Below are 26804 nucleotides of genomic sequence, written 5' to 3'. Positions count from 1 at the left end.
ACAAAAGAAATAGATTTTTCTACTCACCTCATACAAGTACTGTAGTGCAAGCTCTATCATGAAAGTGTAGATTTTTACAAATGTAGATTTTTTTTTGTAACATAACTGCACTCAAAAACAAAATAATGTAAAACTTTAGCACCTACAAGTCCACTCAGTCCTACTTCTTGTTCAGCCAATTGTTAAGACAAACAAGTTTGTTATGTTTACGGGAGATACTGCTGCCTGGTTCTTATTTACAATGTCACCTGAAAGCGAGAACAGGAGTTCGCTTGGCACTTTTGTAGCTGGTGTTGCAAGGTATTTACTACCAGATATGCTAAACATTTGTATGCCCCTTCATGCTTTGGCCACCATTCCAGAGAACATGCTTCAATGCTGATGATGTTTGTTAAAAAATAATGCATTAATTAAATGTGTGACTGAACTCCTTAGGGGGAGAATTGTATGTCTCCTGTTCTGTTTTACCCACATTCTGCCATTTTTTTCATATTATAGCAGTCTTGGATGATGACCCAACACATGTTCGTTTTAATAACACTTTCAGGGCAGATTTGACAAAATGCAAAGAAGGTACCAATGTGTGATTTCTAAAAATTGCTACAGCACTTGACCCAGGGTTTAAGAATCTGAAGTGCCATCCAAAATCTGAGAGGGTGAGGTGTGGAGCATGCTTTCAGAAGTCTTAAAAGAGCAACACTACAGGACCTGAACCACCAAAAAAGGAAAATCAACCTTCTGCTGGTGGCATCTGACTCAGATGATGAAAATGAACATGAGTCGGTCTGCACTGCTTTGGATCGTTATCGAGCAGAACACGTCATTTGCATGGACACATGTCCTCTGGAATGGTGGTTGAAGCATGAAGGGACATATGACTCTTTAGTGCACCTGGCATGTAAATATCTTGCGACGCCGGCTACACCAGTGCCATGCAGACTCCTGTTCTCACTTTCAGGTGATGTAAACAAGAAGCAGGTAGCATTATCTCCTGCAAATTGTAACCAGACTTGTTTGTCTGAGCGATTGGCTGCAGTAGGACTGAATGGACTTGTAGGCTTTAAAGTTGTATATTGTTTTATTTTTGAATGCAGGTTTTTTTGGTACATAATTCTACATTTGTAAGTTCAACTTTCATAATAAAGAGTACGTGTATTAGGTGCATTGAAAAATACTTTTTCTTTTGTTTTTTACAGTGCAAATATTTATAATCAAAAATAAATATAAAGTGAGTACTGTACACTTTGTATTCTGTGTTGTAACTGAAAGCAATATATTTGAAAATGTAGAAAACATCCAAATATATTTAAATAAATGGTATTCTATTATTTAGCAGTGCAATTAATTGTGATTAATTTTTTTAATCGCTTGACAGCCGTAGTATGATATTTTTGTAATAAACATAAAAGCAATTCTTAGGATAATGCCTTTGTTGAAAGGAAAAGAGAAGGCTTAACAGCAAAAGTCTTAGTCAATGCATAGAGGAAGTCTAAAGGAAGCCTTTCAATTAAAAAAAACACTCCTATTTCTTAGAAATTCGTGGTGGTCATTGTCCTATATGTTTCATTCTGCCTATATTCTATTCGTGTGATTCCCATTTGGGTTAAAGCTGGTTTTGGACTTTCAGTTTTGGAGAAAGTAGACTGCCTTGAAAAGCAACACAGAGGGTTCTTGTTATTAAAAGGCTCAGATGTAAAGTTATAGTGTTTTCAAAAGAAGTGAAAGCCTGAAAATGAGCTAAAATTTACTTTAAATGACTTATTTAGTTCACATTAGCTTTTGAGTATCATTTGTGGATTAATTCCCTGCTACCCAGTTTCCTTTATTTGCTCAGTTTGGTAATCAAATCAAGCTACATTCTCAAATAGACATTTGGGTACAAATTTAAACGTCATTTGGATATGAAACATTGCAAAAAAGAGGTATCAAAGCTGTTTTGAAAATATCATTAACTTCTGAAGAGTCATGAAGATTCTTCCAAAGGAGAGAAAGCTCTTTTTGGAATCCATAGACTCATTCAAAGACCACTGGGTAAACTTGTTTTCTAATCATATTAATGTGACTAGTAATAACAAACTCATTTTTACAAGGTAACAGCTTAAGAATCTGCAGTACAGAAATGAGGGGTTGGGGTTAAGCACCTATGCACTGCAAGATATATGCAGTCTGTATGATAGGTGGCTAGGGGAGAGGTCACTTCGCAGATATCTGAAGCCAGCTGTATGCAGGGTGGTGCTTCTGGTGACATCAGTTTTTTAACAGTCAGGCCAGCCAGGCATGGACTGAGTTTTCCTGTCCTCCCCTCTCCCAGTCTATTTTTCCATAATATGTCCTCTATACTAATAGGAGCACACAGTCCCTGTGTCTGGAGAGCATGTGGACTGTTCCCTGCATGCATCCATGGGGGGAGACAAACCACCCCAAGGGAGGAGGGTGTGCTATGATTTCACCCCCACACCTGCACCAGCTTGAGGAATGGATTGAGTGAGTGATGGAGAGCTGGCTTCCCCATCTTAAAGGTGCAGCTTGCTTACTCCTCATAAAAAAGCTCTATACTTGCCCCTTACAATGGACTGTGTCTAAATGACACATTCTAGCCCTAGAGACATCTCTTGCTCAGTACAGTATTGTCTCCATTATTTTACTATTTATCTTGGGTTTGAAGTTGCTGTAGTTGGATAACAACTGCTATTATATGGAAGAAACATCAGTATAAATGCATACCATATGATATATTGATTAGAGCTGGTCAGAAAATGAAATTTTGTTCCATGGGAAATTCCAACACTTGGAAAAAATTGTTTTGAATTGGAACAAAAAACAGAACTTTCAAAATTTCCTATGGAGTGAAAATTATGAAAAATAATAATACATTAAAATGAATATTTTAATATAATATAAACGTTGAAGCAAATTGAATTGAAATATAAAGTTGTAATGAAACATTTTACCTTATTGGCAATTCTGAAATACACTGAGAAAATTGAAATGAATATTTCATCTTTTTCACACCAAAAATTTCATCGTAATTGACATATTCACATGAAACATTTTTATTTTGAAGAATTTGCATTTTCTGATGGAAAAAAGCTCTGCTGAAAAATTTTCAAATAGCTCTATGATTTATATAAAATTATAGGACTACAAGGGACCTCCTGGATCATCAAGACCAGTCCCCTGCTATCATGAGCAACCCCACCATATAATCATATTCATAAACTTATAAAGGTCCATCTTAAAACTATACTTCATTAGGAATTATTTGTAAGCAGCACATTTATCTCTGGGTAATCTTCCTTGTTTAAAATGTAATGTAATATGTAAGTATGTCTTCCCAAACAATTTTAATATAGGTTGATTGGTTATTTTTAGCTTATTATTTTGCTGTCCTCAGAGTATTTTTATGATACAGTTATTATTGCATCTGTGTGTAAATAACAATGGTAAACTGAATTTTACTAAACCATGTTAATTGCAATTGTTCTTTTTCATGTTGTAGCAATTGTTCAACTGTCAAGCTCTGCGTAAACTGAGTATACCAGACAACGACCTTTCAAGCCTGCCAACCACTATTGCTAGTTTAGTTAATCTCAAGGAACTTGACATCAGTAAAAATGGTAAGAACACAACAGCAAAATAATTTGAAATTTTGTGGTGAAATTTTTGAACATTTTGCATAGCATTGCTGTAATAAGATTTTAATGCTAAATGAATGAAAAAATTACTCTTCTAGAAAACTCTAAAACAAATGAACTAAATTTTGCTTTCTGTTTACATCCAAAGTAGTTTCACTCCTTTTAGTGGGCTCTCTGACATTTCACTGTGGTCAGTAAAGATTTCATCCCCACCCTCCAATATACATCTGTGTGCAATGCCTGCCATAATTTGGCCTTGATAGCGTAAAATAGCTATAGAACCTGAAATTCATTTTATGTTTTATAAGGATTAATATGTTCCCAATGCACAATATACAGTAGCAGATAAAGTGAGATTTAAAAATAAATAAAATCATATGACAAATAGTTTAACTATTTAGCAAGTCAACAATGAATCTGAATGTTGGAATTAAAACAATTTTAGTGATATTCCAGTTTCAGCTTGAATTATGGTGTGATTAAGAGACAGATGACAGTACCATACCATGGATTTGTTTATGTTCAGTTTTTCACTGTAACAATATTAGTTAATTGGATGTTCTTTTCTAGCAGATTTTCATTATTGGTGTAGGTGAAGATCCCAAAAACAAAACCCAGACAACTATTTTTGGCACTGTACACCTGAATCATTTTAGTCTGGTCAAAACTGTTTTTAAAATATATTTTGATTCCTACTCCTGCTTTCTTGTGAATCTTACAGTGACTTACAGTGAATCTTACAGTAGATATTCATCGTGCTAAGGTCCACATATACGTTTCTTCATCCTGTTTGCATTTTAGGGGCAGAACTAGACCTGTCAGTCACTAACAGCAGGGGGATACTCTGTCCTATTAAGTTCCCTCCATTTTATTCTGTCTCCAGAGTGGCCCATGGCTCAGCCAGACCTCCCTGCTGTAGAGCTTTTCAGAGGAAAATTCCAAACTTTTTCAAAATTTTTGACTAACAATTTGGTTCATAAATTTCTGTCCAACTCCCAGGCACATCCCAGAGCTGCATTCGCCTTTGGGGGAGATTGTCCCCTTGGCTCCACTTCCCCTTCCAAGGTGTTTGCAGTGGCTGTTGCCCCTGCAGACTTCAGGGGGCTTGTATTCACTATGAAAAAAGGCCTATTCTTAACTTAGGTAACTTGATGTAAAATCCTAGTAAAGACAAGGCAGGGTATAGTTTTTGCACGAGCTAGCAGGACATGCTATTTTGAGTTAAGAATACAACTTTTTTTATAGTGAAGATAAAGCCAGGGAGAGAGCTAGGCGAGAAAATCCAGAAGTAAATGGAAGGGCCTGAGTGTCCTACTTATCCCCTTATCAAGTGTCTCCAATGGAGCTTGGCCAGCTCTGTGAGTAGAGTTTCCCTTGAAGCCCAAGCCTGACGGGGTTGCATTGGTGCCACCCTCCTACAGGCCAGTAGCCAGGCAAGACTGGAAAAAAGGTGGCTCCAGGGGCAAGCAGCCACCTGTCCCCCATCTCCATGCGTGGTGTGAAACCAGAAGGGCAGTGAACTGGATAGAAGATTGCACCTGAGTCTCTCTAGCCTGTACAAGCAGCCATGCCTCTGACTACAGAGCTCAGTCTTTGTCTCCCTCTCTTCTTCCCCATGGGTCATGGATGGAGGGGCACTGGACACACCATGGGCATTGCCAACACCAGAGAATGCGAAAAGGGATAATAGGCCCCAAGGCTGAGACCTCCAAAGGAAACACAGATCTATCTAGCCCATATGGATTACATGCAAGAGAGAGGGTATAGCTTCTGGGAAACCTGTCCCTGAGTCCCAGGCCAATTCCTTCATTGAGAGACTCAGAGAGAGCCCATGCAGGGGAGGGTAGACAAATCCCACCTCTTTGAGAACAGGGAAATTGCTTGCTGCTTGGAGATTTCTTTGAAAATATTTCAGTTTCCTTCTGAAGCAGGATTATGGGGATAAACTACTGATAGTGAAATGAATGAATAAAATCAGCACCTGGGTCCCCTGCTCATCTCCATGGAGTGCAGCAGGACAGATAACCCTCAGTGTCCACTTTCCTTGCTCAAGGAATAAGGGTTGACATGATTACAGTTTAAAAGTACCTGCAGGGGGAACAGAAATTTGGTAATAGAAAGTTCTTCAATCTGTCAGACAAAGGTATAGGAAGAGCCAGTGGCTGGAAGTTGAAGCTAGACAAACTCAAATTTGAAATAAGGCACACATTTTTAACAGTGAGGGTAATTAACCATTGGAACAATTTATCACAGTTTGTAGTGGATTCTCCATCACTGGTCTTAAGGTGCTTTTGAAAATTTTACCCGAGGACAAGGTTAGAGTTGTAAACAAAGAGGCCAGAGAAGACAGGAAGTACAAGTAGGAAAAGACAAAAGTTCAAAAATGAATGAAAGGCAGAAATAGTTAGTAGAAAATAAATCTTATTTTTAATTCTGGGGGAAGATAAATACCCAAATATTAGTAAAGTTATTCTAACACACTATATCAGGTATGGACATTTTGCTTTTTCATCCCCAAAATAAAGATCATACTTAAAATTGAAATGGAAAAAGGTTAGACTTTACTTTAAAAAATAGAATGTGGCTGGGAAATGGCACAAAGCTACTAGTTTCCATTAACAGCATAGGACTGTAATCTCCTAGTCCTTGGGTGACATGCTCAGGTGTAATATTTCTTGTGTCAGCACTCTATAGCTGATTTTGCATTTGAGTTTGTCACCTCGTGGGTTATTTCACTCCGTTCACAGAGTAAACAGACAGATGCTGTTTCCATGTCATGTCTAATGAAAAAAATTAACATCAAATAACTTCAACTGATGACTCACATTACTTAGAATACAGACAGTTGTCATACTGTTACAGACAGATAAAGTACTTAAAATATTCTAACATTTTAACCAGTCAGGGAGGAGGGTCAGTGAATAGAAAATATCAGCAGTTCTCACTGCTAGAAATGTTGTTGTGCATTTCTACTTGCACCAGTAGCCATACCTGAAAGTCTGCTAACCCTGCCATGGTTATGATTTTTTGAGCTATGTCCTGCTATTTATGGAAAAGTTAAATTCCTGCTTGCTTCAGTGGCAGTTCTACACAGGGAACAATGGCAAGATGTGACGCTGCAAATGTTTTTCACAATCCCGGCACTTTAGGAACACAGTAAGCTATACATAGACTCTTTAGGTAAGACTTCTAGTCAATTGGGTTTTCAGACATTAGTTTCTGTATTTGTACCAACATTATAAACATAAGCAGAGTTCTTGTCATCTATGGGGCTAAGTAGCAAATTATACTCATGAATCATTTACTTAGATGTCCAGGTAATCTAAATTTCTTTGCAGTTCTTTGCACTCATAAAATTGTGGGCAAAGAAAAAGGCTTGGCTCAGACTGGTTGAAAATTTGGCATTTTATATTCTTTATTCAGAAACATACTGAAAGACAGCATTCATGTTGGCTCTCCAGTGATTTAAAAGCAGAGAAAACTAACAATTATATTACAAAATCTGGACTTATGATGTCACCTTTTCAGACCCCAGAACGCAATATATATCAAACACATTTCCTAGAATCCATAATTTGGTTGTCCAATTAAGTAAGTATGTTGTCATTTTTTTCGGTTTTTGAACTATCTGTGATTTATTTTTCTTGCTTAATTAACAAGTTGAAATTGTATTTATTCCAGTCATGCTCTCCTGGAGAGAAGCAAGTAGTTAATGTAAGCATTCGTAATAAATTCTCAGAAAGGTTAAGAGTTTTTGAGAAAAGGTAAAGAATTAAGTTCCACTCTCATTTAGTCTTTTTGTTGTTTTTAAACCAAAATGGATAGAACTCAATTGAATAAATCAGTCAGACTTTGATATGCACCCTGACACATAGATTTGTAATTATTAGCTGTTTCTTTTTTGATATCCATAGTTGATTCTTATACTTACATAGACCATTGGGAGCCATTTCTTTCTCTCGGTTTCTCTCACAATTTGGGTTTATATCAGTTTAGTTAGGGGGAAGTTATTTCATGGAATAGGAGTGAAATTAACAGATTAAGGAAATGTCCATGGGATCCCTGGAGTACAATCTGCAGCTGAGGTACTACTGTGTCCTCTTAATTCTCCAGCCTGGGCTGTCTTTCACAATGATTTGCTGGTGACAAGCCCCCCACCCAGCTAAGTTGTGTGAATGCTCCCTGAACCACGCACAAATCACACAGAAAAAGGCACCAGCAAATCTCCTAAGCCCCCAGCCTTGCACCCCTGGAATATACCATCTTGCCCTCCTCAGAAACCTGACCAGTGTAAGTTTATTACCAACTCGACTCCTCCCTCGATGTGGAGAGGACACCTGCTAGCCTTTGTAAACTGAGCTGAGATTTCCCAGGCACTTCAACCAAATACACTGTTTTAAGTAAATGTAAAACAGATGCATTAACTAGAGAAAGGTAGATTTTAAATTATTATAAGTGGCAGGTGCAAAAGGTTAGAGATAGTTATCTTTTATTTTCTTTGGTACGTGCTCAGTTTAAATCTTAAATCATATTAGACTAGGCAGTATTTGAATCAAGCAGTTTTCCTCACCCCACTAGGTGTTGCAAGTTTACAGTTCTTAATACACAGGCTTCCCCTTTAAGCCTGGGACCAATCTCCTGAGTTCAAGTCTTTGTCTTTCAAGCATTCTTGTTGCTTCCAACTTAAGTGAGGGAGGAGAAAGATAAAAGCATGATACCACTGTCACCTATTTTATATCTTCAGTCCATGTGCCTAGAAAACACTAGCCCCCAGACACGTCTTGGTGGGCTTTGCTGAGTCACATAGTTGAGCAATCCCCCATTGTGTGATGTCTGTGCAGCTCTCTTACAGCATTGCAGATCCCTTGTTTAAAACTCCCCTGCTGATTAATGGTTGTTTAACCATTGTTTAACCCTACCTGGAGAGGATCATCTTCTTTGTTGTCACTGGAGAACTGGCAGTGTATGACTCTCAAACTTTCAACATATTTCAGTAATAACTATACAGCAAAATCTCATGTCTTCATACACACTAACAGTATACGTATTTTGACCTAACAATGGGTTTCAGCAGATCAAGGCCTTTCCTACAGTATCTTAATGGCATGCTTTGTATGAAATATACCATAATTATATGATGGGGTGAATATGGGGGTTCCAGGGTGCTGCTTTGAGTGCCACAATAATTTTTTTGCTGTTTTATACCCTTGGATCTTTTTTGTAGGGCTGGAAGCTGTACTTCAGTGAGGCTTGATGAGTGCTTAGACTTTAAGCCTATATATTGAGATCCACTTACATTTTGTGTGTACCATGGCTTCCTTGCTGTTCAATATAGAAGTGATGTCCTAGTCATTTCTTTGCTGGACACAACATAGGTCTTGCATAGCAATTGCAGTTACCATTGACTGAAGAATTCTTGTCTGAAATTCTAGGATAAAAGGATTTTTCTAATGTATTCATGATCAAGAACTGCAATATATAAAATTTTGCCAGTTCTAATATTTTAATCATAACTGTCACAGTCACAAAATATAGACAAAATACTTGTCATAACCCTACATTGGTGGTACTCAGCATTGGATCTAGTGGGAGTTTTGCAAATGATGGTACCTAAGTTGGCTACTGTCCTGTTGACCTGCCAGAAGAATTTGCCCAAATACTGCAGTTGATTTGGGGGAATATAAGCTTTAGCACCTGTTGGTTAGCCACCTCATATACAACTGAAAGATCACTAATAATGAAAAAAATACAAAAACCTATTGTGTCTGAATGCTGACCTGAATTTATAGCGGTACTCTACATTACTAATGAAAACTTCTTGGTGAAGATAGAATCATAGAAATGTAGGACTGGAAGGGACTTCAAGACATATAGTCCAATCCCTGTACTGAGGCAGGACACAGTATTATCATTCTAGACTGTCTCTGACTAATGTTTGTTTAACTTGTTCTTAACCTCCACAACCTCCCAAGGTAATTTGTTCCCGTGCTTAACTACCCTTACAGATAGGAAGTTTTTTTCTAACGTCTAACCTAAATCTCCCTTGCTGCAATTTAAGCCCATTACTTCGTGTCCTGTCCTCAGTGGTTAAGGAAAACCATTCCCCTTTATAACAACTTTTTATGTACTTGAAGATTATTATCAGGTCCCCCTCAGTCTTCTCTTCTCCAGACTAAAGAAACCCAATTTTTTCAATCTTTCCTCATAGCTCAAGATTTCTAGACCTTTAATCATTTTTGCTGCTCTCCTTTGGGCTTTCTCCAGTTTGTCCACATCTTTCCTGAAGTGTCCAGAACTGGAGGACACAGTACTCCAGTTGAGGCCTTATAAGTGTTGAGTGGAGTGGAACAATTACTTCTCATTAATTGATTTCAGCACTCTTGCTAATACATCCCAGAATGAAGTTCACTTTTTTTGCAAAAGTATTAGATTGTTAGCTCATATTTAGTTTGCCAACCCCAGATCCCTTTCTGCAGTACTCCTTCCTTGGCAGTCATTTCCCAGTTTGTAGTTGTGCAGTTGATTTATTGAATTTTATCCTATTTATTTCAGACCATTTCTCCAGTTTGTCAAAATCATTTTGAATTGTAGTCCTATCCTCCAAAGTCCTTGCCACTCCTCTCAATTTGGTATCGTCTGCAAACTTTATAAGTGTACTCTCTATGCCATTATCCAAATCATTTATGAAGATATTGAATAGAACTGGACCCAGGACAGATCCCTCTGGGACCTCACTTGATATGCTCTTCCAGCTTGATTGTGAACCATTGATAACTACTCTCTGAGTATGGTTTTCCAGCCAGTTATGCACCCACCTTATAGTAGGTTCATCTAGACCAGTAGTTTCAAAACTTTTTTCATTTGTGGACCCCTAAAACATTTCAAATGGAGTACCAGACCCCTTTGGAAATCCTAGGTATAGTCTACGGATCCCCAGAGGTCCATGGACCACAGGTTGAAAACCACTGATCTAGACTATATTTCTCGAGTTTGTTTATAAGAAGGTCATGTGAGACAGTATCAAAAACCTTACTAAAGTTGAGATATATCACATCTACTGCTTCCCGCTATCCACAAGGTTTGTTATACTGTCAAAGAAGGATATTAGGTTGGTTTGACATGATCTGTTCTTGACAAATTTGTGTTGACTGTTACTATCTTATTTTCTTCTAGGTGCTTACAAACTGTTTGGTTATTTGCTCCATTATGTTTCGGTACCAACGTTAAGTTGACTGGCCTTTAATTCCGTGGGTTGTCCTTATTCCCCTTTTTATAAATAGGTACTATATTTGCCCTTTTCCAGTCCTCTGGTATCTCTCCCGTCCTCAAAGATAATCAGTAATGTGCCCAGAGATCTCTTCAGCCAGTTCCTTAAGTATTCTAGGATGTATCTCATCAGGCTCTGTTGATTTAGACATCTAACTTGACTAAATTAGATATTGACTAAGCAAGTTTAGCAGTTTTTCATAGAACATCCTTATAATACCTTTCAAACTTTTTTTCTTTCTAGGGATTCAAGATTTTCCAGAAACTATAAAGTGCTGTAAGTGTTTAACAATTATTGAAGCCAGTGTCAATCCAATTTCTAAGTGAGTATCAATAATTAGAGTTATGTTTATATTTATCACTGCAGATATTTTATAGATATGGAAGTGAAAAGTAAAGGTTCACTGCAAGGTCATGTACAACATTAATTTAATTATTTTGTTAATTAAGATCCCAAATTAAGGATGAATTTCACCCAAGTTGATGCATCTGTGCACAGCTCTCTACACCACTCAAGACCTGCAGTGCCTCTGCAGACAGAGAAAGAAACATTGGCAGAGTAGTCATGTACTAGACATTTTCCCCTCGAGGGTCTAACCTAATACTCTAAAGGCTTTTTGTACAATGAAGATGCAAATCTACTTAGTGTATTATGTTTTCAAGTAGTAATATGCCATGCTGCACTCCGGGGCTTTCACTGCTCTTTAGCATTGTCTACGTGGATGTTACTGTGTGGTGCCTGTAGTTTTATGCCCTTGCTTGCTGCTCAGTAACTTGCTGTGTAGACAGAGCCAGGTTGTTGGAAAGGGGTCACTCTGGATCTTCATTTATGCGAATCCGTTGGGTCGAATCTTCTGCAGACATTATTCATGCCAGAGAGGCTGTGCTGTAGCGTTGTTACTTGCATGTCAATGGGTTTGAATTCTATCCAGTCATCCACTTAGTGCCCAGCACAAAGTCTGATCACTCTGGATTTTTGATGGGAGGGGTGAATTTTACTCTGATTAAAAATGCATTATTTGTAGATTACACAAATACAAATACTTACTTTCCAATTTTACATAACATATTTGAAAACCTTTCCTTCTTCTGTGTGGATTCCAAACATGGGTTCGCATGTGCACCAGAGCCGGAACTGTTCATAGTAGTGTCCATTGACCCTCATGTCACATGTCCGAGGATTTAAGACACCATGCAGGTCGACGCCACTCCAGTTCCCTCTTACCGCTGCATGGCCAGAATCAGAACCCTTGTTCCTCAGTGCTCCTAGCTTGCTTCAAGTACTGCCTTTTTCATCTTTTTTCCTTGTACACAGATTTTTCTTCTCTAGGTGTAGTTAGTTGTCCATTCAGATAGTTGCTAGTTGTTACCGTTTTGGACTTTCCCTCCCTTTGTGGGACTCTTCCCCAGCCTGGGGACTATCATAGAAGATTAGGGTTGAAAAATGCCCAAGAGTCGTCGAGCAAGGGCCCGGGCCAAGCTGCCAGGCCACTCCAGAGCCACGTGTCCATGCCGCCCTGGTTGGGGCTCCCAGCCCCCTCAAAGGTCCACCACCAACTCCTGGGAGCGGTATGGGACCCACACCTTTGGCACCGTTGTTGTCCAAGGTGCAGAGAGACCAGACATCTCCGCCTGTGCAGCTAACAACTCAAGTGCCAGAGGACTTGGATAAGGCTCCCCAAGAGGGCAAGCCAGACACTAAGACCCCTAAAGGGGCAGAGGAGCACCACCGGTCACTGGAGAAGAGGCGACGATCCGCCGCATTGTGTTGCGGATCCTGGGACATGTCCAACACTCACCCTTGGTCGCCCAGAACAGTGTCAAGTTACCCTTGGTGCTACTCACCTGCACGAGGATGTCATTCCCCATATTATTCCTGGCACTGGTCATCCTCCTGTCAGTTGTCCTCTTGACATTGGTACCGATGGCCAGCACAGTGGGAGCGTTTCCCGTCTCTGCTTTGGTACAATCTCTTTGGTACCAATGACCGTCTCCCATCTCTGGTCATTGGTCAGAAAGCCAGTGACCAGCAAGCAGACGCAGGCGTCGACAGCCCCTCCCTGGTCACTGGATGGTTATTCCTCTGTCATGGAAAGCCAGTTCAGCCCATTGCCCAGGTACCATCGGCAAGATTGGGCACGAGAGCCTGGGCTGCCGTCTGTGGCACTGCAGTGGCAGCCTGGGCAGGCCAGCACAGTGGCCTTATTGGAGCGTATGGAGAGTACTGGTGATGACGATGCCCCCTTTGCAGTGCTCTTTGGTTGCCGCTTTGGAGCATCGTTCAGTGGCAACAATGGCACCGGGTTTGGTGCCGGGAACCTGTTCAGAGGTTGGGGCGAAGGAGTCTGTGTCCACCCCTAAGTCTCCCTCTCTGGAGGTGGTAGAACCCCTGGGACTCCCTCCAGCAGTCCAATCTTCCTCATCATCAATGGACAAGGTGGTCGTGTGGCCTTCAAGGGATAGCGCTCCGGACGACTTCAAGGAACATCAGGCCCTACTTCGGCGTGTAGCTGAGGATTTGGCCTGGAGGTTTGGAGATGACAGAGCAGGAGGACACCCTCTTTAATGTCCTCTCAGCCTCTGTGCCCACCCGGGTGACCCTACCCATACATGAAGGAGTTCTTAAAATTGCCAAGGGCCTATGGCAAACCCCTTCTTCCATCCCTTCCATCTCCAAAAGGGCTGAAAAGAAGTACTTTGAATACCTATAAACCCACCCACCCCAAGTCTCGCTGGTTGTGTCTGCGGCCAATGAAAAAGACAAACAGGGTCACACCTCCTCGACTCCCAAGAACGAAGAGGCCAAAAGACTCGATCTCTTTGGGAGAAAAATGGCCAGCTTATAGTTTCGGGTGGCGAATCATCAGACCCTGTTGGGTAGATATAATTTTAATCTCTGGGATGCTCTGCACAAGTTCCAGGAATCTCTCCCACAGGGTCTGGCCCAGGAGTTTGGCACCCCTGCCGCTAAAGCCCTAGCAGCCTTGTCAGGGCTCTGCAAGCAGAAGGGACACTAGTTTCAGCCATTGCCACCCTTCTTCCTCTCGCTCGCCTGCACAACTTGGCCCAAAAGCGCTTGGTCCCACCTAAGCGCTTGGTCCCACCAAGCGCTTAGAGGCCCAAAAGCGCTCATTTTGAGGGTGCGCTCAAGAGCAACGCCCCAGTCAGTTACACAGATCCTACCTGATCTTTCCTTGCCCCTACCATTTGGCTTGGTTGCAGGTAACCTCGGACCTTTGGGTCCTGGATATAATATCTCGGGGCTATACCTTCAATTTATGGCAGCTCCTCCCTCCCACCCACCCCCATCCCTCTTCAGGGACTGTTCTCATGAGCAGCTCCTCTTGCAGGAGGTCAAAAAGCTCCTGTGCCTGGGGGTTGTGGAGGAGGTTCCTCAGGACATGAAAGGACGAGGATTCTACTCCCGTTTCTTCCTAATCCCAAAGGCAAATTGGGGGGGGGGGACTAAGACCCATCCTGGACCTATGTCATCTGAATAAGTCTCTCAAGAAGTTGAAGTTCCTTATGGTTTCCCTGGCCTCCATCATCCCCTCCCTGGATCCAGGGGACTGGTACGCTGCTCTCGACTTAAAGGACATTTATTTTCATGTCTCCATATTCCCAGGGCACAGGCGTTTCCTCCATTTTATAGTGGTGGGACCCCATTTCCAGTTCACAACTGCCCTTTGGCCTGTCTTCAGCACTCACGGTGTTCACAAAATGCATGGCAGCAGCGAAGGCTTATCTGAGACGTTGAGGGGTCCAAATTTTCCCGTATCTTGACGACTGGCTCATCAAGGACAGATCTCCAGAGCAGGTGCAAAGGAAGCTGATCTGGTGCATTCCACCTGTCGCAATCTGGGTCTGTTGATAAACAATGAAAAGTCCATGTTAACACCAGTCCATCGCATAGAATTTATCAGAACAATTCTTGACTCCATGAAGGCCAGGGCCTTCCTTCTGGAAGCATGATCTCAGGCCATGTCAGACCTGATCTCCCATGTAAAGAACCACCTGCTCACCACGGCATACACTTGCCTGCGACTGCTGGGCCACATGGCTTCCTGCATGTACATGGTCAGCCATGCTCGACTTCATCTATGGCCTCTGCAAGCGTGGCTGGCCTCGGTCTATATCCCCAGCAGGCACGCCCTGGACCAAGTGATCACAGTTCCAAACCACATCCTTTTGTCCCCGGACTGGTGGCTGGATCCCGAGTCAGTGCTGTAGGGAGTTCCCTTTGTGACCCCGTCACTGATCCTGGTCTCAGATGCATCGGATCTGGGCTTCGGGAACCCACTTGGGCAAGCTCAGCATACAGGGTAGTTGGTTTTGACATGATCTAGCCCTTCATATCAACATCAGGGAGCTCAGAGCAGTTTTCCTGGCCTGCCAGGCTTTGTTGCCTCACCTGAAAGGCAAGGAGGTGCAGGTCCTGACGGACAATATCGCCACAAAGTATTATATCAACAGGCAGGGTGGTGCCAGGTCTTTGGCCCTTTGTTGGGAGGTCCCATGCCTCTGGGACTTCTATGTGCGGCATGCCATTCATCTGGTAGCCGCACACCTACCTGGAAGCAAGAACATCTTGGCAGATCACATCAGCAGGACCTTCTTGTCTCGCCACGAATGGTCACTCCATCTGGAGGTGGTCAGACTAATCTTTAACAGGTGGGGGACTCTCCAGGTGGACCTGTTTGTGTCCAGGCAGAACTGAAAGTGCCATGTGTTCTGTTCTCTGCAGGGAAGGGACAAGGGCTCCCTGTTAGACGCCTTCTTGATCCCGTGGTCAGGAGTGCTGCTGTACGCCTTCTCTGTGCCGTTAATCCACAGGGTCCTGGTAAAGGTGAAGACATTTGCTTTGTCCTACATCCTGATAGCCCTAGCATGGCCTTGCCAACACTGATTCATCATGCTGCTAAGTCTTTCGGCAGCCGCCCCACTGCAGCTGCCTCTTCAGCTGGATCTGCTGTCCCAGAGCCACGGCAATCTACTGCATCCGAACCTGGTGGCACGGTACTTGACAGCTTGGCTACTGCATGGCTAAGTTTGGATGAATGGGCATGTTCTGCTGGTGTCTAATGGGTTTTTGCTGGGCAGCAGGAAACCCTCCACCAGGACAACCTACTTGGGAAAATGGAAGCGATTCACGTGTTGGGCCTCAAATTGGCACGTTTAGGCTGAAGAGACCCCGCTGCAGGACATCTTGGATTATTTGCTGCACGTTAAGCTCCAGGGCCTGTCCGTCCCTCTCTTTGGTCAAAGTCCACATAGAGGCCATTTCAGCGTTCCACCCTCTGTTTCAAGGCAGGTCGGTCTTTGCCCATCCTATGGTGGCGCAGTTCTTGAAAAGTCTGGAGTGCCTCTCCCACACCCCCGGGACCCAGTTTCCCCATGGAACCTGAATCTTGTGCTGTCAAGGCTCATGAGTCCTCCCTTTGAACCCTTGGCTTCCTGCTCCCTCCTGCTTCTTTCCTGGAAGGTTTCTTTGTTGGTCACTATAACTGTGGCCCTCAAGGTATCCAAGATCAGGGCGCTCACCTGGGAGCTGCCTTATACTGTCTTCTACAAGGATAAGGTCCAGTTGCACCTGCACCCGGCATTTCTGCACAAAATCATTTCCCAGTTTCATACTGGTCAGGACATATACTTACCAGTCTTCTGTCCCAAGCCTCATGCATCGGATGAAGACTGCAGGCTGCATACCCTAAAAGTCAGTCATGCGTTGGCCTTCTACATAGACAGAACGAAGCCATTCCATAAGTCAACGCAGTTGTTCGTTGCTGTCGCAGACAGAATGAAGGGTTGCCCTGTGTCTGCCCAAAGAATATCGTCACAGATCATGGCCTGCATCTGCTACTGTTATGAGCTGGCAAAGGTGCACTCATTGTGACAGCAGGTGTCGATCCAAGAAATCTGTCAGGCTGCTACCTGGTCATTCATCCACACATTTGCAACTCATTACGTGCTTACCCAGCAAGCTCGAGATGACCTTGGCTTTGGCAGAGCAGTATTGCAAGCAGCAAGACTGTGAACTCTGAGCCCACCTCCATGGATACTTCTTTTGAGTCACCCTAGAATAGAATTGTAATGAGCAAGCACTCGAAGAAGAAAAAACAGTTACCCACCTTTTCATAACTACTGTTTTTCAAAATGTGTTGCTCATGTTCATTCCATTACCCGCCCTCCTGCCCCTCTGTCAGAGTTGTCGGTAAGAAGGATCTGAGAGGGCGTAGGGCTGGTGGCGCCTGACGTACTGCCGCTTCAGTGCAGCACTCCAGAGGGCACCACGGCCGACTCTACGGATACTGCTAAGGCAAAAATCTCCAACAACTGCACACGTGGGCACATGCACACCTAGAATGGAATGGACATGAGCAGCACATCTTGAAGAACAACAGTTATGAAAAATTGAGTAACCAGTTTTTTTTCAACACCTCTTGGACGAGGGCAACTTAGTGGCCAAAGTAGCCCTTGAAGCCTCAGTCGATGCTGCTGATGCTGTCTCCCACTCCCTGGCTTCTGGACTGGTGCTCCGCTGTGACTTTCGGCTGCAGTCCAGTGGTTTCCTGAAGGAGGTCCAAATCACACTTGAGGACCTCCCTTTTGATAACGAAAAACTGTTCAGTGACAAAACTGATGAATCCTTAAGGGAATGGAGGGACTCTCAGACCACCCTCTGGTTGCTGGGCCTCTATACCTCTGCCCCTACCTACAGGTGGCACTGGTCATCTTTCTACTGCCTCTACCTCGGCTGCCTCTTCCTGTCCTCAATGTGAACCCCTAGGCAGAACTTTTGACTCCTTCCACGGGAACTGAGAATCCTCCTCCACTTCCCAGATTCCGCTACCAGTCACCTTCGGGTGTTTGCCCACAACTGGGGCAAAATCACCACAGATCTTTGGGTGTTGGACATCTTTTGACATGGCTACCTGATTAAATGCCCTCTCTTTCCCTTCTTGCCACCCTTGCCCAGGCCACTCCGGGGATCCCTCCCCACACCATTTTCTCCAACAGGAAGTGGATGTCCTCCTCCAGAAGGGTGCCGTAGAGCACATTCCACGGCACTGCCATGGCTTCTACTCCTCCTATATCCTCATGCTGAAGAAGCAGGGAGGCCTCTGGACATCCAGTCCCTGAACAAATTTATTTGTAAATTCCGTTTTTGCGTGGTCACGCTCTGCCTTATCCTCCCATGTCTTCTGCGTGGTGCCTGGTTCGTGGCTCTTAATATGAAAAATGCCTACTTTAATATAGACACCCACCCTGCTCACTTCAAATTCCTATGCTTCATGGTGGCCACCTCCCATTATCAGTTCTGGGTCTTCCCTTTCGTGATTGCCACTACCCCTCCATGTCTTCATGAAGGTTTCTGCAGTTGTGGTAGGTTACATGCGTCAACTAGGGCATTCCCTCTTCCGCTACCTTGACGACCGGCTTCTTGTTGCAGCCTCCCATACCAGCCTTCTCATCAACATCTGGACCCTGTGTGCCCTGCTTGGCTACCTGGGTATCTGTATCAATGAGGACAAATGGGTGCTGCTCCCCATGCACAACCCTCACCTTTATCAGGGCGCTTCTGGATTCTGTCGCGGCCTGCATCTTTTTCCCCTCGCACCGCTTTGCTGCCCTTACCGCTCTTATCGCACAACTACACAACTGGTCATGCACATGCGTTCACCAGTGCTTCTCCCTCTTAGGCCATATGACTGCCTGCACCACAGTTGCTCCGTTTGCTCGCTTGCATATGCTCCAACTGTAGCTATGCTCAACCTATGACCTGCAAAGGGACGCTCTCACCAAGCTTGTACTCATCCCCCCCTTGTCCTGGCCTCCTTGTCTTGGTGATGCAACCCATCCACAGTCCTCACAGGCATTCTGTTCGCACTTCCTATGCCTCACTCTACTCTCACCACTGATGCCTCGCAAGCGGGCTGGGGAGCCCACTTGGACAGTTGCATGGCTCAGGGCCTCTAGTCACCCCGAGAGGCAAGGATGCACATCAAAATCCCGGAACTACGTGCCATTCGCTTTGCCTCTTGGGCCTTTCTGCCACTCCTCCATTCCTGCCATGTCCAGGTGTTGTCCAACAACATGGCGGCGTCATCTATATCCACAAGCAAGGCGGGGCCTGGATCCCCTCCCTCTGTGCAGAGGGCATTCTCCTTTGGAATTGGTGCCTCCAGTACAGCATCACCCTTCATGTTGTATACCTTCCCTGCCTGAGCAACGTCCTTGTGGTCCAACTCAGTCACTCCTTCCATGCCAATCATGAGTTGCAACTCCATGATCCGCTCCATCTTTCACCAATGGGGCATGCCTTGATGGGACCTCTTCGCCATGGCAACGAACCACAAACTTCCGCTCTTCTACCACCCTCAGTCCCAGCTTTCAGGGAGACGCCTTTCTTATTCCCTGGACCAACATGCTCTGTTATGCCTTCCCGCCCATTCCCCTGCTTCCCCAGGTCCTGCGCAAGATCTGGCGGGATTGGGCAATGGTTGCCATCACGTCCGCATGGTGCATCAGCGAACTGGGAGCCATGATAATGGGACTGCCCTTCACCATCTTCCACTGTGACAAGGTCTCCCTACGCCTTCATCCCAAATTCCTTCCCAAAGTGGTCTCCCCATTCCACCTCAACTAGCATGCTGCACTCCCTGCTGAGCACTAGCCTTCTACCTCCAGCACACCCGTGACTTCTGCGCCTCCTCTAGTCTCTTCCTCGCCATTGCTGTTGAGGCTGCACTCTCTCATCGCAACATCTCTCCCCCTGCATTGTGGACTGTTATGCTCTCTCTTGCTTCCTCCCCCACCGCCAGGAGTCACAGCCCACTCCACATGGGCTCATGCTGCCACGTCAGCTTTCCTTACAGACATCACATGGCAGGACATGTGCCAGGCAGCCACTTGGTCCTCCATCCAAACCTTTACCACTCATTATGCCCTCACCCTGCTGCAGTGGCTGTTTGCTGCACCATCCTTCTGACTGTGACTTCTGGAGAGCCCTCACGCCTGCCTCCATGCTGAGTACTGCTCGCTACTCTCCTGCATTTGGAATCCATATAGGGACCATCATTTGAAGAAGAAGAAGAGATTACTTACTGTAACTGGAGGTTCCTTGAGATGTGTGGTCCCTATCTGGATTCCAATCCCGCTCTTCATCCCCTCTGCTCTGGGCTTTGCTACTGCCTGGTAAGAGGGAACTGGAGCAGCATCGACCCTCATGGCCTCTTAAAGCTTCGGGTGCACCACGCAGTCGACACATGTGCGGGTCAGTGGACATTACTATGAACAGTTCTGGCACATGGAATGCATGTACACCCACGTTGGAATCCAGATAGGGACCACATATCTCGAAGAACCTCCAGTTACAGTAAGTAACCTTCTGTTACTATTCTTCCAAGGTCCCAATCCTGCAAAGATTTACAAGTAAGTATGTTCATAGGTCTTTGGGAGGGTCAAGACCCAAGTTTTGAGTTTAAGATTTTCTACTTTTCCCCTGCAAAAATTGGTAACATAAACAAACATACCAAACAACACAGAATGCAGTATCGTACTATTTTTGACGCTTGATGTCATCAACTGCTGCAAGCCTGGAAGCATGAGTAAAGGGAAAAGTAATTTTCGAACATATTATAAGGTAATTCAAAATGGACATTTAAACGTTTTAAAACTTCAACTCTGGGAATGCGTTACTAGTTAGTATGCAATAGATGAAACAGATAAGCAGAGAGCTCTTTAATAACATGTGACATTCAAATTAATGGGTTTTATGCACAAGCACAACTGCAGAATCAGGGTCTAAGACTATTGTATAGGACCCGTGCAAGCTAGAAAAAAAGAGATCGCTGAAATGTTGGTAATAGCATGTTTCAGGTGCTCATTAAATGTAATTTCTTGTTTTGTGGTATATTTGTGTGGTTTCCTGCAGTAGATTTTATTGTCCAAATATTTGTTCTAAAATTACATTGACATTTTAAATGTACATGTATGTTCTTTTAATGATTGTGGATTTTAAAGTCTGTAAATGTAGCTTTCAGATTATTAACCTTTGACAAAAAAATGCAATGGAGCATACTGAGTTATTGATCTATATATTATGATTTGCCCTATAGCGTATTACGAAGACACTCAAAATGAAACACTGATGTAAAGAAAAGATGAAATCTTGTGTTAATTGAGTTATTTGACCAAGGACTCAAAATTCATTCCTGTATTAATCTGACACCTAAAACTGGTTATAAATTAAACGATCACATTTTGAAAAATACATGCCTAATCTTGTAAACCCTGCCTTATGTAAGGACTGTCACATGAATAAAGGTTTCTCCAATCAGGCCCCTAGTTCATACAGAATATATGGTGTGGTAGATTGTTTTAAAATGTATGCTAGTGTTCATTTATAATTGCCAGATTATAGTGTCATAATAAAAAATTGTAAGAGATAATGTAATATTTGAGCTCTTTGATGTGACATTGTTTGGCTTGGCATCTGTAGCATCTTTTTCATTATTCTGAGGTATAAGACCTTCTATTTAATGGGCTTGGTTCTACATGGTGATGAGTACAATGGCTCAATCTAACAGAACAGTTGTAATCCCATTAAAGTCAGTGGCTGAATGCTTAATTGTCCCACCTCAGTATTTTCTAAATAATGTACTGTTGTATGAAATTTCCTTGGGTTGCCTAACCAATTTACCTAGATAACTCCATTCTGCTCAAACAGTGACAGGATTTGCATGCCACCAGATTGAAAATGTTGTGCATTCTGCAACCTGTTGTTGCTTTAAAACTGCCATATTCCCTGAACATGTGTGGCTGCCTATTCCCCGAACAGTGGTAGTCCTGGGCAAGCAGTTTATTTTGTGCCAGTCTCTCTTGCCTACATCTGATGCCAGGAGGATGCTTGTGGGTGGAGAGCCAATGGAAAGATCTCTAGGGATACGCCTACACTGCAGTTTTTAGCCCCGCAGCCTGAGCCCTGTGAATGTAAACCCATGTCAATTGACCTGGGCTCTGAGACTTGCTGCTCCAGGAATTTTATTGCGGTATAGACTTACCCTAGGAGACTGTTCTACCCAGCAGCCCAATGGCTGCTCTAAGTTGTGCAGAGGGTCAGTTTAGCTCACCTTGGCTGGCCCAGGGTTGGGATATTTGGCTCTGACCCACCTTTGTCTCCCTCCTCACAGCACGATTCAGCTCAGTAATGAGCCCAAAGTTCTCAGCAGCAACAGGATCACACCAATTCTCAAAAGTAAGAATGGGTGTTCACATGGCACTTTTGTGGCCGGCGTTGCAATGTATTTATATGCCAGAGATTCTAACCATTCTTATGCCCCTTCATGCTTTGGCCACCATTCCAGAGGACATGCTTCCATGCTAATGATGCATGTTAAAAATAAAATGCGTCAATTAAATTTGTGACTGTACTCCTTGGGGGGAGAATTGTATGTCTCCTGCTCTGTTTTACCCACATTCGGCATATATTTCATGTGATAGCACTCTCGGATGATGACCCAGCACACGATCATTTTAAGAACATTTTCACAGCAGATTTGGCAAAATGCAAAGAAGGTACCAATGTGAGATTTCTAAAAATAGCTACAGCACTCACCCAAGAAGTGAGAATCTTAAGAATCAGAAGTGCCTTCCAAAATCTGAGAGGGATGAGGTGTGGAGAATGCTTTTAGAAGTCTTAAAAGAGCAACACCCTGATGCGAAAACTACAGAACCCAAACCACCAAAAAGGAAAATGAACCTTCTGGCTGGTGGCATCTGACTCCAATGATGAAAATGAACATGCATCAGTCTGCACTGCTTTGGATCGTTATCAAGCAGAACCCATCATCAGCATGTAAGCATGTCCTCTGGAATGGTGGTTGAAGCATGAAGGGACATATGAATCTTTAGCACATCTGGCTAAAATATCTTGCGAGGCCGGCTACAACAGTGCCAGGAGAGTGCCTGTTCTCACTTTCAGGTGACATTGTAAACAAGAAGCAGGCAGCATTATCTCCTGCAAATTGTAACCAACCTTGTTTGTCTGAGTGATTGGCTGACCAAGAAGTAGGACTGAGTGGACTTGTAGGCTCTAAAGTTTTACATTGTTTTATTTTTGAAGGCAGGTTTTTTTGTACATAATTCTACATTTGTAAATTCAACTTTCATTATAAAGAGATTTCACTGCAGTACTTGTATGAGATAAATTGAAAAATAATTTTTTTGTTTTTTACAGTGCAAATATTTGTAATAAAAAATAAATTTAAAGTGAGCACTGTACACTTTTTATTCTGTGTTGTAATTGAAATTAATATATTTGAAAATGTAGTAAACATCCAAAAATATTTAAAATAAATGGTATTCTATTGTTGTTTAACAGCGCGATTAATCACGATTAATTTTTTTAATGGCTTGACAGCCCTAATGTATATACAATTACGTTACTACCTTTATAATCAAAAGACATGCTATATCCTAGAGAAATAGAGCCCCACTCAAGAAGTTATGAAAAGTGAAGTACTCAGCATATGCTTGCCATTTCAGTAAAAAAAAAAAAATCCTCTGATAAAAAGCTTAAAGTAGGACAAGAGAGAAGGATGAAGCCACTTTAATGTGTCAGGCACATAAATTTCATCCTGTGACAGTAACAGGGAAAAGTTGAGTGATATTTGTTTTAATAACAAGCAAAAATGCCACCTGTAACAATTTTCTCTATAAATTCTTCTTTTTCATAAGCTGTGTAGCTAAGGGGTGTGAGGGTGGAGAACTTATGCTTCTCCATAGAGATTTACATTTGCATTGTTTCTATAGCAACCCAGATTCAAAGACTAAATCTTTAACTTCTCTTTAGGCTGCCAGATGGTTTCACGCAGCTTCTAAACTTGACCCAGCTCTACCTAAATGATGCCTTTCTGGAGTTTCTTCCAGCTAACTTTGGAAGGTAAGTTAATTGTTAAACCACATTACCACTTCACAAGCAATTGATTTAGTTTTAAAAGATCATTTAGAAGCAGTGTGCATGAAAAACAGAAAATATATGATTGTTAGTCCGTGCAATCCAGTTTTGATGAATGATAGGAGGCAGGAGTGGAACTGGTTTCAGCTGGGTGGTTGGGGAAGACATCCTGAGTAGTGGGGAGCTGTTAAGTGAGTTAGGAAGATATGGATGTGGGAAGAGGAATAGTTAAGCTACAGGACAGTAGAATAACAGCAGTTAGATTGATGACCTCCAGAACTAGCTAATGTGTGCCAGCACTGTGTAAGCAAATTGGTTTACTGCAATACTTTGATCCAGCTTCTCAGTGGCCAGTGTTTGTGCTTCTCTTTACTTGTTCTTGACAAAAAGTGACTGCTACTTTTTGGCCAAAGGGGCAGAAGGAACAAAGTAGGGTCTGTTCTGGTAGTCTCTGTTTCTGGTTGCTTCCTCTGGTGAGGAATCCAAGGGCTGCCGGTCAGGAAGAAAGAGAAAAATTAAATGAGTATGGCAGAGTGAGCAAAGTAGAGATGTGAAAGTGAGATCCAGAGAAGAAAGGAAAAAGCCAAGAAATAAGAGAAGTTGGAGCAGGAGATACTTAAAAAAAAGCTGAGTCTGCAGAAACAGGGTAGCAAGTACAGTTTGAGTGTTGGCAATAAGGATGTTGGAAATGCACTATTGCTCACTTTGCCCTTGGAAACTGCCTTGAAGTTGGCTAGCTCACAGACCCATACCATACATTGTGTACATACAGTAAATATGTAAAGTACACTTACCCAGGACTGGCTCTAGGCACCAGCAAAGCAAGCACGTGCTTGGGGTGGCACATTTCCAGGGGCGGCATTCCGGCCACCCTTTTTTTCCCGCCGGCCCCGCTCAGCCAACCAATAAGCCCCTGCGTGGGGCGGGGCGGGAGGCTCAGCACGGGGGTCCCGGCCCGGGGCAGTCCCTGCCCTGCCCCCCCGTCACTGGGGGAGCGGGGCGATGCGGCTTCTCCCCCCCTGCCCGCCCTGCCACACGTGTCACAAGCGGCGGAGGAGCCGGAGCCGAGTGGAGTGGAGCCCGGGATCGGGGCAGAACCCGCAGCCGGTAAGGGACCCGCTGCCCTGGGCGGCTCGGCGCTGGGTGGGCGCCCCTGGTCCGCCCCCATCCCCGTGGCTGACCCGCCCCCCGGCCACTCTGTCAGTTACTGTCCCCTCTGCGGGGATGGGGCTGGGTCTGAGATTGGGCTGGGGGCCCACCGGCGGGATGTACAGCCCCAAGCACCTCACTCCAAACACTGCCATAGCATTACACATTCTTTTAACATTACCAGTATCAGTGACTTCTGGTGAGCGCAGTTTCTCAAAACTGAAATTACTAAAAAATTATTTGAGGTCCACCATGTCTCAGAATCATTTGTCAGGACTCGCATTAATTTCAATTGAAAGTACCATTGCAAAAAATTTAGATTTCACTGAATTATTAAAAGACTACGCAAGTATAAAAGCCAAAAAAATTCAGTTCCTGTAAATTCTTTTAATTTATGAGAAACTGTGTGCACCGGAAGACACTAACGTTTTTCATTACAGTGTATAGTTGAACGCAAATTTATTTATAATTGTGATTTTGTTAAAATTAAATGAGTACACTAGTAGGAAATTGTTTTATTTCACTAACTACAAATTCTTTGTTTTCATTTTTTTTAAATTTTAAACAGTCAAAAGAAACAAAAAAAATTGCGAAGTGCAAACTTGTAAAAGCCAAAAAAAAGGGGGGGGGGGCGGGGGCGGCCAAAATTGTTTTTGCTTGCAGCGGCAAAAAACCTAGAGCTGGCCCTGCACTTAGCTTATGTGTTGAGGATATAGAAAATATGATACATGCTGGTGTGGTATAAAGGTTTTATCAGTTTGGGATGATCATACTATTCATGAGTGGTGAAGCCACAAGTTACTTACGCAGATCATCTCAAATGAATTTTTACAAAATCTTTCATGTTTTTTGTAAGCTGCAAAACACATTTCAGAAAAAACTATTTTAGGAAAATTTTTCGATTGTTATTTTTTAAAAATAATGTATTGGGAGTATTTCTTGTAACCTTCTGCGTATAAAGCTGGTTGCCTTAGTTACCATGAGTCTGATTGTACAGGACTTAGAGGGAGCCACAAAAGCTCTGATAATAACTTAAAATAGTTTTTCTATACATAAAAAAGTCACGACTTCAAAGTCTGTTATTTTTTAAAGCTTCAAATTATAAGTTGAGCTTATAATTAGGCTTTATTTGCAGGCCTAATTATCGCAACAGTTAACTCTCCACAGATTCTCTACAGCTGAAATTGTAGGACTTTGGGTCAGGAATAGAGATCCTTTGGCTCCTATACCCTTCATCACTGGGGTTAATAATGATCTAAGATAAAAGAACCCAGGAATAGTGGCATGATTTGAAGTCCATTGAAGTCAATGGGTGGCATTTGATGTCACCATGGCTGAGCTCTGGAACAAGCCCTTAAAGCCAAAAACTCTTGAGTTCTAATCCTGGTTCCTCAACCCCCATTTTGTGTGTCCCTGTTTTGTGTCAGTTTTCCCATTTGTGAGCTTACTGTTCTACCTCAAAGTTTGTTGTGAGTATTCATTATTTAATGTTTGTACAATGCAGTATAGAGACCCTAATTCAATAGAGCACTTATGCTCATGGCGAACTGTAAGCTTGTGCTTCAATCCCATGGAAGTCAATGGGGATCTGTGTCGGGGAAGCAGTTTGCCTGTGTGCAGTCAGTTGTAGGATCAAGGCCCAAAAATGCAAAAAGAAATTGTGATCTCTACAAAAATGTGTGTAAACTTGTGAACAGTCATTCAAAATGCCATGTGTCTGTGTAAGTGCTCTAAATATTTTAAACAATTTTAACCCTTTTACATGGGTATTCATGATTTTCCAGAACAAAACCTAT

At 43.0% G+C, this 26804-nt stretch overlaps 1 protein-coding gene across 5 annotated transcripts in view; it reads left to right on the top strand.

Annotated features, from left to right (window-relative positions):
• Window positions 1-26804, top strand: part of LRRC7 (leucine rich repeat containing 7) — a 379203-nt gene that overhangs the window by 144280 nt on the left and 208119 nt on the right. For all 5 annotated transcript variants that reach the window (XM_074961545.1, XM_074961546.1, XM_074961548.1 and 2 more), the window contains exons 4-6: window positions 3500-3617; window positions 11146-11224; window positions 23755-23844. In XM_074961545.1, coding sequence (XP_074817646.1) covers window positions 3500-3617; window positions 11146-11224; window positions 23755-23844 — 287 coding nt within the window. The remainder of the gene's footprint in view (window positions 1-3499; window positions 3618-11145; window positions 11225-23754; window positions 23845-26804) is intronic.

The sequence above is a fragment of the Natator depressus genome, chromosome 8 (assembly GCF_965152275.1).
Source record: "Natator depressus isolate rNatDep1 chromosome 8, rNatDep2.hap1, whole genome shotgun sequence".
Taxonomy (NCBI): Eukaryota; Metazoa; Chordata; order Testudines; family Cheloniidae; genus Natator; species Natator depressus.
The sequence above is the reverse complement of the archived record's forward strand: the minus strand, read 5'-3'. Positions and strand labels throughout refer to the sequence as shown.